The sequence below is a fragment of the Microtus oregoni genome, unplaced genomic scaffold (assembly GCF_018167655.1).
Source record: "Microtus oregoni isolate MIOR12 unplaced genomic scaffold, Mior012 000011F_ref0000422, whole genome shotgun sequence".
Classification (NCBI taxonomy): Eukaryota; Metazoa; Chordata; class Mammalia; order Rodentia; family Cricetidae; genus Microtus; species Microtus oregoni.
Genome location: NW_024543070.1, coordinates 45,654,348 through 45,665,389, shown reverse-complemented (window position 1 = coordinate 45,665,389; position 11,042 = coordinate 45,654,348). Strand labels below are relative to the sequence as shown.

Genomic DNA, 11,042 nt, shown 5'->3' with positions numbered 1-11,042 from the left:
GCCTCATGCCCAAAGGGTGGCCTACAGGGTTGGACTGGACACATGAAACTCTCTGTGCGGACGTCCCCATTACGCTGACTAGATAACAGGGCATGATTGCAAAGCAGATGGAGCAAACATCAGAAAAGAGGATACAGTGTGACTGAAAAATACAGAGAATGTAAATTACTGCGTGTGAAGAGATCTGGTGTGTTTCTATTTTAATATGTCACAGAAAAAAATAAAAAAAGTGGATTCATGCACATTTTCCTCTGAGTTTTCCAGTTTTATTATTCACATGTTAGACAGATAATTGATATTTAAGGATGTTCGTATGTTTATTACAGGCAGAATTGGATGGATACAGCCGTATAGAGTGTGTGTGCTTCTTCCTCAGTCAGGTGGATGCCAGTCTGCACAGCAAATTGAAATATACAGATAATAGGAACAAAGTTTAGCTCGACATTCTAAACAAAATGAAAGAAATCTCTGCATGTTTGCAGTGTGCTTGGGGTTTGGGAAAGTAGTCATGGTTTAATCTTGGCTTAGTGTTCTGTACTTGTGTTTAAAAGTAATTGCAGCATGGCTTCTGGCAGCAGGAGCAAAGGGGCAAAGAAGATGAGATCTGTCGTTTTCACACCAGCGGCTGGTGAGTATGCCTAGCTAAATTAACTTCTACCAGCGCCTTCTGTAGAGCTGATTTGTAGAGAGTGCTTGAATTTGGTTTCATCAAGCAATGATTTAAAGTCTAGCTGGGTATAGTTGGCTGTGCTGAAACCTGTGGTCTCCTAGAGTCTGTACATCTGTCCAGATCCTTCTGTGTCTTTGAGTCTCCATCGAGACATTCAGTGTTTTTCCAATGGGCCTGCCTTCACATGCTACTTGGTCTTTTTCCTTTGCATTATTTAATATCTTCCTTTCTTCTGTGTGTTTAGTGCTTTTATTTTTTAAAGATTTTTTTTAAAAGATTTATTTATTTATTATGTATACAACATTCCTTCCATGTATGCTTTGCATGCCAGAAGGCGGCACCAGATCTCATTACAGATGGTTGTGAGCCACCATGTGATTGCTGGGAATTGAACTCAGGACCTCTGGAAGAGCAGTCAGTGCTCTTAACCTCTGAGCCATCTCTCCAGCCCGTGCTTTGATTTTTATGTGTCTTGGAGGATTGATTTTCTGGTTCTGTCTTTTTGGTGTTCTATAAGGATCTTGTACCTCCTTCATTGGGTTATAAGAATTTTCTTGGTTTTTATTGAAAACCTTTTCTCTGCTGTTGACTTGGGTTTCTCCTCCTTCCTCTGTTTCTATTACTCATAGATTTGGTTTTTTCTTTTTTATAGTTTGTCACATTTTCTGGATGGTTTTGCCAGGATGTATTTAGATTTAACTTTTTTTTTTGACTAAGGTGTCCGTTTCTTCTACCTGGTCTTCACTGTTTGAGAGTCTCCCTTCCATGTCTTGTATCTGTTTTGGGGACTTTTCTGAGTGTTTTGACTTCTTAAAGTTTTCATTTCCTGTTTTAGTGAATTTTGGGTTTTCCTTAGTGATTCTACTTCAACTTTCATGTCTTGCACAACACACTGTTTTTGTTTGTTTGTTTGAATGTTTGTTTTGTATGCATGTGTTTTCACAGACATCAGGGGCCCCTACTGGAGATCACATATGGGTCCTGCTACAGACTCCAGACAGCATTCCTATCTGTCACTGAGGACTCAGGTTCAATCAAGTATGTTGGGTAAATAGCTCACGTGACAGAACATTCTACACAGCAGCAAGGACCTGTTGAGTAGCCTTATCTTATCCTGGCCACACTCAAAGGCAGCAGCTTTCAAGTTCCTTAGCTATCTGGGTTATTCAAGTGAGGAATGCAAAGCTTTCAAAATCTAAATAGACTATTAAGCCCTGTGCAGCTCAGTCAGTAAAACTCCCACCCAGGCGTGAGCACAAAGCGTTCAGTTCAGCGAACTGAACAACAACCTCCACACCCACTTAAACAACGTAGTAAAGATCCTCTTCAACACAAACCTCAAGACAACTAAAAAAAATGGTCATGAGACCCTTGAAGATGGAGGATGCTCGTCAGTAGGACTGACCAGAGAGCACCGTCTTTCTCAGCACCAGAAGGCAACACGCAAGCTTCCAAATGACGGAAGCAACAAACGGCCTTACTCAGCTATGACAGCTATGAACCCTAAAGATGTAGTAGTTGCACACATGTATTAGAGGTACCCAACTTCTTCCTAATTGAGTATAAGATCCACTCAACAGGAAGGAATCCATGCCTAGTATTGAAAAGCTAGTCACCTGCCTAGGGCTGGTAGAGACATGGATCTTTCAGGAGAATCTACAATCACAATGTACTAAACCAGCATAATCTGTAGTCACATTTTAAATAATTCTCTTTATACCAACAGATAAGTGTATTTCTTCATCCACAATCAAGAAGACTTCTCTTTGTAAAAAATGGAGACCATTATAGAGAACAACAACCAGGCAATGTGCAGAGTTTTGAAGCCCAGCCCAGCTGATACACTTACAAAACAAAGCCCTCTCTTAAGGCTCAGGGACTATTGCAAGAAAGGTAGTAAGAGAGATGTCATAACTGGACACCCCTAGCAAGCCTGCCTTCTAAAGCTCCTACAAACGCTTGGTTACTTCTTATTTAGCAAATGCTCTGCTTTCTTGTAACTATCCATGGTGTTTGTGAGCTTCATGGCTGAGACTTAAGATCATGGAAATGAGAGTGGCCCCCTTACAGACTCACATGCCTGCCTGTAACAATGGCGAGGCAGGGTGGGTTTGCTGTTCCAGCCTCTGGAAAACTACTCCCTAGGGAAATGTGTCCCCAGTATCTGTGCCCATAAGTGATGTATTGAAGATCCCAAAGTGCCCAGCTTTACCCAAGGGTAAACATGAAAATCAGGTGGTGTAACTTGTGGCAACTGGTTCTATAGGCATGAAAACCCCAAAATTTGGTGAGTCATGGATTCTGAGAGACACTGAGGTGAGGCACCTGCTCTCAGGTCAGAGACTCTGCAAGCAGTTCTGAAAGGGGCCTCGTGGAACCGTGAAGGTGAAATCTAACTTGCAGTGGAGTTCACAGGATGTGCTGAGACTAGAACCACAGGATATCCACTAAGGAAAGCTGAACATATCAAGAGCCAGCCCAAGAGAGGCTACAGATCCTGCAGGAACCGTAGCTGAGGCACTCAATTGTCTGTGTCAGCCATGGGCATAAGGGTGGAGCTTTACCTGATGGGTTATTGTCTTGCTTTGGACCTTTCATTCCTTGCTGTGTCCCCATAATTCTATTTTGGGATGGAAATTTAAACTCTGCATTTGTCTGTTGGAAGTCTGTAATGAGCTGTTATTATTTTAATTACACACAAGGTAATCACAGTTAATGGGCTTTCTCAAGTCTAAGAAAAAAACCTGGATTTTGGAGATTTGAACCCTCCTGAAACTATGATGACTCCTGAGGTTAGGCTGAATGCCATTGCAGCAAGAGACAGCCGTGTATCCTGCACCGCTGGACTCTCTTGGGTCTGATAGGGTCACTTGAGCATACACTACATTCCTTTGACCACAGACTTTATCCTTTAGATGACTAGTACTTGGTCACAGCACAGTTAGAGCAGGTCACTGATATGTTTTATAAAATGAAATTTGTGGCAGAGGTCAGGACAGTGGGACAGAAGGTGCCTTCTCTGCTCTGAATTCGCCACTGTGGCCAATTATATTTGGTCAACTACTGCAAATTAACAAGTTGGAATCCCAGAAAATTCCTTGTTGACTTTCAGATCATTGCTGAAAGTAGACAACTGAATCCCTAGAAAGAGAGCTCCACCAGGGATGGGAAACTGACCCTATGATGAGAGAACCATCCTACTCCTAGAACACCATCCCACAGCCAGGTATATTGTCAAGCAGAAGGTTTTAATGATGTACAGTATTACTAAAATAAAACCAGAAAGCAAGCACAATGCTACATTTAAAGTCAAGCTTTAATTTTAAGATATTGTTGTAAAAAACATTTTATTAGCATGACTATGCCTGGCCATTCCTATCACAATGTTGCTATTAAATGAAGTCAGCATTTTCTTCTGCAGGGCACATGCTGGACAATGTGATGGAGAGAACCCCTCCTGCTCCTCCTTTGCACGGGTCCGTTCTCCTCAGCATCATCTTGGGCAGCAGGCTCCTGAGGCAATGCAAGAGCAAAGGAGTAAAGATTGCTTCACACCTGGGCTATCTTATTGTTGTCAATCATCCCCTCTCGTTACTCCGACTGGCAGAAAAGCACTTATGACCTCGATTAGAAAGACTACAGCACAGTGACTTTGTCAGAGTGCCTTCATGGTCACCATGTTTCATGCCCAACTATAGCACCCCAATCAAGAAGAAAAGATTGTCACCCACACCCCAGTATAAACTCTCTCCACACTCCGTAGAGCAGACCACTCAGTCCAACAGTGAAGCGCCAGCTGTTTCACAGCTGACGTCCGCGAGGGACGAGACACTGTCATACCTTATCTGCCACAGATGTCACTTAGTTGTTCTCTTCTACCGTCTCAGATTTAGACAAATCTTGTGTAAACTTTGGCCTTCCACAGCAACTTGTCCTGAATTCCTCATTCGTCTCCATGGAAAAGCAAACAAAAATATTGAGAAACAGGAGACTAACGGTAAAGATCCGAAGTGAAGAAACACAGAGTTAGTAACCCATTTCTCACTCACCATGTCGCTAAATTGGTTGAGGCCCATCGTGTAGCTGGTCTTGCCCTGTTCGTACTCTGCATTGTGTCTCTCGATAACTTTCTTATTTTCTTCCCACAGTGCTCTTCGGTGTCCTTCTTCATCCTGGAAACAAATACTATAGATGGTATTTTTTCTTATTAACACCCACACAAGCTGACCAAATAGAGTGTAGTCAAGAGGAGCCATGGACACGACAGCCAGCCATTGTCCACACTCAGAGAATTAGCCATAGTGCAAGTCTTCAGCAAGTCCTTAGTGATGGCTGGCCTCTGTGGCCGCATTTATGTCTATAGACTCTCAACAGCAGGGGGCATTCTTTCTGAAATCCCTCTGTACAGGGTCCATGTTACCAACCGGGCTGTAGGTTTTTTCAAATTTCTTCTTCCATTCCTCCCATTCAGCATCCAAACTGGGATCACGTGAATGAGCAGCTGAGGCCATTCTCAAGCAGGAAGACAGCACTGATCAGGTGAACAAGGACTTGTCCAATACCAAATGGTCAGCCCTGAAAACATTCACACAAGTAATTATGCATACTGATCAGGCTACATTTAGGAGTATATGTGTATATGCATATAGGCACATAGTTACAATAAATGAAAAAAGAGGCCAGGTTTTAAAATGACTCAGGAAGGGTGTTTCTGAGGGCATGAGGGAGGAAAAGGAGGGAGTAGCAATGATGTAATTCCACTAGTATCTTAAAACAATAAAACCAACCAAACAAACAAACAGATAAAAAAACAAAGAGAAAGAAAACCCAGGGAAAGAAGAGAAGTCCCAGGTAACCAGAGCAAAGCTGCGGTATGTTTCTAGAGCATGAGTCGGCCGGATCCAGGGCCTCTGTACCTTGCTTGTCTCTGTAGTGCTGCAGCTTCCGTTAAAAACGTGGACACCAGGACTGTGGTATGCAGGGCCTCCTAAGAGCTATTTATAAAAGAGTCCAGTGTTGCAAGAGCAGAGCAGCCCGTGGCTCCACCCCTTCCCTTCCGGAGCAAAGCCTAGCTTTTTCCTGAAGCCTCAGCCTGGTGCTCAGAGCAAGTCCTTAACCGGCTTGACTAGTGACTCATGCACACCAGGAAGGAAGTCAGAACTCTGCAGACTAACCAGCCCTTAACACCCATCTGTCTCATAAAGGATGTGGCTTTTCTGCGAATCCTAAGACTCAGATATGTCCTGTTTTATAAAATTGAAAGTCTTCAGAAACAACAGAATTGTGGGGAGGAGAACCCACTGGGGACAGTTTGTGTGTGCGCCACAGTCCTGCCTCAGGTTCTGCATCTGTATGGGGAACTGTGACAGCACTTTTGAAACATCAAGCAGTGTGTATCTGCCTGTGATTTCCTTACCTGAAACTCAGCCCCTGACAGATAGGAGCGCCTGCAGAGGGGAAGAAATAACCAGAAGGAAACAGAGATGTTAGAGATACTTTGTTATTCAGCCTGACCATCAGTTTCTCAGCCTAGGGCTCCACAGCTTTAGAAAAAGCATTGAAGTTGCTCAAATCAAAGAAGAGATACCTCATGTGCTCAAAAAGGTTACCCACAGAGTTTGACTGGACACGTGAAACTTTACCATGACTCTGGACACCCGAAACTTGCTGTGAGTGTCCCCAGCGAACACAGCTGGCCACATGGTTACAAAGCAGATGTAGTAAAAGCCAGAAAAGTGGTCCTTGGACTTCCCACAGGGCAGGGAACCCTGATTGCTCTTTGGGCTGATGAGGGAGGGGGACTTGACCGGGGGAGGGGGAGGGAAATGGGAGGCAGTGGCAGGGAGGAGGCAGAAATCTTTAATAAATAATTAAAAAAAAAAAGACTACCAAAAAAAAAATAACAAAAAAAAAAAGAAAAGAAAAGAGGATACAGTGTGAAAAACACAGAAAATATAAACTGCTGCAGGTGAAGAGATCTGGTTCATTCTTATTTTATATATTACAGGAAAAGGTTAAAACAAAGTAGATTTGTGCCCATTTTCTTTGGGGTTTTTTGAAGTTTTACTGTGCACTTGCCAGACAGATAATTGAAATTTAAGGATTTCGTATGTTGGTTCCAGGCAGAGTTGGTTAGACACAGCCCAAGAGAATGCGTGTGCCTCCCCTCAGTCAGGGTGGATTACCATTGGCCACGTCAGAGGAGCAGCAGATATCAATCAGGGGATTGGCCCACCAGGAAATGAAACTCTGCTGAGTTAAACTCCTCTGCAAGGCCTTGGCTCCGGAATGTCTCTTGCCTTTGGGGGTGGGGTGGGAGGGTGTGTGGAAGGAATGGGAGGAGGGAAGGGAGTGGGAATTTGGATTGCTACGGCTGTGTCTTTGTATGTTTGTCGCTGCCATCTCTCTCTGGTGTGTGGCGTGGTGTGGGGAGACCCGCACTGCCTATAACATAGTGTGTTTACCTCATGGAAATATTCTGTTCTCCTGGACATTTTTACCTGTGGATTATTATGAAGACGATTTCCTCCCAAGCTGTACTGTTTAACTGAAGCAATGATTTTATACAATAGTATTATTAGTTAAAATAGGATTTCGATGGTTGAGGGTCTTTAATAAATACAGTAAAGAATTATATCAGAGGTTAGGTTAATGGAAAAATTAACATAGGTAAAATTAGGATAAAGTTGCCTCTGCCTCTGATTTTGACTCTTATTGCTGCTGGGGACTGGCCCTAGGCAACCATAGAGGATGGAAGTCTGAGTTGTTATTATGTTAATTTCACACAAGGTAATCACAGTTAATGGACTTCCTCAAGTCTAAGAAAAAAACTGAATTTTGGAGATCTGAACTCTCTTGAAACTATGATGACTCCTGAGGTTAGACTGAATGCAATTGCAGCAAGAGACCATCAAGAATCTTCACGCACAAGTGGACACTATGGGTTTCTGATAGGGTCACTAGAAAATACACTACACTCTTGTGACTCTTGAACAGCTAGTACAGGTCACTGTAGTGGTATAGTATTTGTGTTTTAATAAATAAAGCTTGCCTGATGATCAGAGTGCAAAACAGACACTCTCATCAGTCACACAGGTCAGGCAGTGGTGGTACACACCTTTAATCCCAGCACTAGAGCAGAATATAAGATAGGAGAAGACAGGTCTCAGCTGGGTCTCAATCTGAGGGTTTGTGGAGGCAGGATCACCTATTTTAGTCTGAGGTAAGAGCCAGAGGCCGGCTGCTTTGCTTTTCTGATCTTCAGCTTGAACCCCAATATCTTTCTCTGGGTTCTTATTATTCATGCTATAAGTCACTGTTATGTTCATATAAAATGAGGTTCATGACACAGGATCAGGCCAGTGGGGCAGAAGGTGCCTTCTCTGCACTGAATGCTTTTCAATCACCAATTATACTTGGTTTTCTGATTTAAATTAGAAAGTTGGAACCCCAGAAAATCCAGATCATTGCTGAAAGTGGGCACCTGAAACAGTGGAAACTGAGCTCTACCAGGGATGGGAAACTGGCTCTGAAATGAGAGAACTCTCCACTCCTGTTAGCCACCCTAACAGCCAGTTATACCTTCAAGGAAAATGTTTCAATGATGCAAAATTTGATTAAAACAAAACCAGAAAGAAAGCACAATGTTACATTTAAAGTTGACTTTTAATTTTAAGACATTGTGGTTTACATTCTTTTTGTTAAAAAAGTAAAAATTCTTGTGAGAATCAATAATATAAAGTAAGTGAGAGCACAGATTAAGGTATTGTAGGGTTTGTTGAGTAAACGTGTTTTAGATTTTATATCACAGTGTGTATCTTAAAAGTTTTCAGAGTTGGAATCCACACAGCCCAGGCTAGCCTCTGTACTGGAGAGGCCCCCTGCTGTTTCTTCTTCTATTTTTCCCTTGTTCAGCCTTGTCACCATCACGCGGGTCACTTCTTGAAGCAGAGGGCTCCTGAGGCAATGCACATAGATTGCTTTATTCTGAGGTTAAAATAATGTTGCCATTTCTGCCAGAACCGTTACTCGGGCTGGAAGAAACACACTTGTTGCATTATTTACAAAGAATGCACCAAAGTGGCTTTGTCATTACCTCCCCTGTAACACATTTGTCTGACAAGGGAACCAACCATGTTTAAAACTGAACAATTAGTACAGCTACCCTGAGAAAGAAGAATTGGTTGTCACCTACAACCATGTCAACTGTAGGCACAGTCCAAAGAGCAGAACGCTTAGTCAAACAGTGAACTTTGTGCTGTTTGTAGCTGATAGAAGTAAGGACTTCAGCTCCTTGTCCGCTTCTTTGTGGGCACTTGTGGGTAGAAATGTGACAGTCATACCTGATCCTTCTCAGCTGTTACATTGTTGTCCTTTGTCAAATCCTTATATTCATGCTTATCACAATCCAGGTCTTCTTCTGCCCACATTAAGTTTCCACAGCAAACTTTCCTGAATTCTTCATAGGTCTTCATGAAAAAGCAAATAAAACATTGAAAACCAACCGATACTTGAAAGATGTATAGAGAAGAAACATAGAGTTAACAATCCATAGCTCAGTCACCATGTCGCTAAATTCATTCAGGCTTGCATAGATGCCGGTCTGGTCTTGCCCATACTCGGCATTGTGTTCATCAATCTTCTTCTTCTCCTCCTCCCACAAGGTCCTTCTGTATTTTTCTTCATCCTGATACATGGAAGAGACAGTGTTTCCTTCAGACAAGTCAAGAGGAGGCACGGAGAGGGGTCTCAGGACATGACAGCCAGTCATCCTCCACATCCAGAGGATGAGCAAATCTGGCCACTTTGAGTTCATAAGTGAATGTCTTTAGCAAGTCCTTAGTGATGGCTGGCTTCTGTGGCCATGTTTATGTCTATAGACGCTTAATAGCAGGGGCCATTCTTCCTGAAATCCCTCTAGACAGTGCCCATGTTACCAACCTGGCAATAGGTTTTTTCATATTTCATTTTCCATTCCTCCCATTCAGCATCCAAACTGGGATCTGGTGATGGAGCAGTTGAAGCCATTCTCAAGAAGAAAGACAGCACTGATCAGGTCTCAAAAACCTAGGGAACAAGGACTTGTCTAATACCAAATGGCCAGCCCTGAAAACATATGCACAAGTAATATTATGCATACTGACTAACATATGCATATGCATATATATATATATATATATATATATATATGCATGTAGCAACAATTAATGAAATAGAGGTCAGAATTTAAGGAAGAATTAGAAGTGTTATATCAGGAGAAGTACACGAGAGAGTTTTTAGGGCAGAGAGGGAAGACAACAATGATGTAATTATATTCTCTTAAAAAAACAAAAACCCTCAAAAAAAAGTATAGAGAAAGAAGAGAAGTTCCAGTTAACCAGAGCAAGCTATGAGGATGTTTTTGGAGCATGATTTGATAGGATCAGGGCCAGTGTACCTTGCTTGTCTCCGCTCCCACCTGAAGTGCTGCAGCTTCTGTTCAAAGGTGGAAACCAGGATTGTGATGTGCAGGGTCTCCTAAAGAGCTATTTATAAGGGAGTCTGGTGGTGTAGGAGAAGAGTAGCCTGTGGCTCTACCCTTTCCTTCCAGGAGCAGTGGCTAGCCCTTCCCTGAAGCCTCAGCCTGGCCCACAGAATAGAGATATAAGCTAGCTTGACTAGTGTGTTAAGCATCCCAGCTAGAGAAACATAGTTCTGAAGACTAAGCAGACCCCTGACCGAAGCTGTTTCACACAGAATGTGCTCACCTGACAGTCACAAGACTCATGGAATGTTCTCTGTTTTGTATAATTGAGTACTTCAGAAACAACCGAGTTGTCGTAGGATGAACCCATCGATGACACAGTAGATCCTACAGTCCTACCTCAGATTCTGCGTGTGTATGGAGAGCATGTGCTAGCCTAAGTACTGTGAAGGCACTGCTGGCAGCACATCTGAAGAATCTAGCAACGCGTACCTGTCTGTGGCTGCCTTGCCTGAAACGGATGACAGACAGGAGCGTCTTCAGGGAGGATAAATAACTAACAGGAAAGAGAGGTGTCAGAGATACGTGTCATTCAGCCCGACCATCAACATCTCAACCTACAGCTTTAGAAAAAGTATTAGAGTTCCTCAAACCAAAAACCAGGTGCCCCATGCACCCAGAATTAAATGGCCAACAGGGTTTAGTGGATAGGAGGAAATTGCTGTGTGGGCTTCACCATTCCTTTGACTAACACAGCTGTGCATTTGACTGCAAAGCAGATATGACAAAATTCAGAAAACAATACAGTGGCTTTGGCTGAGAAATTAGAGAAAATATACATTCCTATAGAATACAGAAAATACACATGTGATCAGAAGCTTTTCTTTCTATTTTGATATATCACATAAA

General features: G+C 42.7%; 2 protein-coding genes across 2 annotated transcripts; both read right to left on the bottom strand.

Moving 5' to 3' along the window:
* Positions 1-3,968: 3,968 nt before the first annotated feature.
* On the bottom strand, positions 3,969-5,710 carry LOC121453310 (protein CTLA-2-beta-like). Its single transcript, XM_041659976.1, has 5 exons — positions 5,587-5,710; positions 5,095-5,245; positions 4,720-4,842; positions 4,511-4,621; positions 3,969-4,183 (listed from the first exon to the last, which is right to left on the bottom strand). Exons 2-4 carry the CDS (start codon positions 5,179-5,181, stop codon positions 4,532-4,534), a joined length of 300 nt encoding a protein of 99 aa, XP_041515910.1. The 5' UTR covers positions 5,182-5,245; positions 5,587-5,710; the 3' UTR covers positions 3,969-4,183; positions 4,511-4,531.
* A 2,778-nt stretch (positions 5,711-8,488) lies between these two features.
* Positions 8,489-9,697, bottom strand: LOC121453222 (protein CTLA-2-beta-like). Its single transcript, XM_041659745.1, has 4 exons — positions 9,611-9,697; positions 9,234-9,356; positions 9,013-9,138; positions 8,489-8,656 (listed from the first exon to the last, which is right to left on the bottom strand). Exons 1-4 carry the CDS (start codon positions 9,695-9,697, stop codon positions 8,489-8,491), a joined length of 504 nt encoding a protein of 167 aa, XP_041515679.1.
* Positions 9,698-11,042: the final 1,345 nt, after the last annotated feature.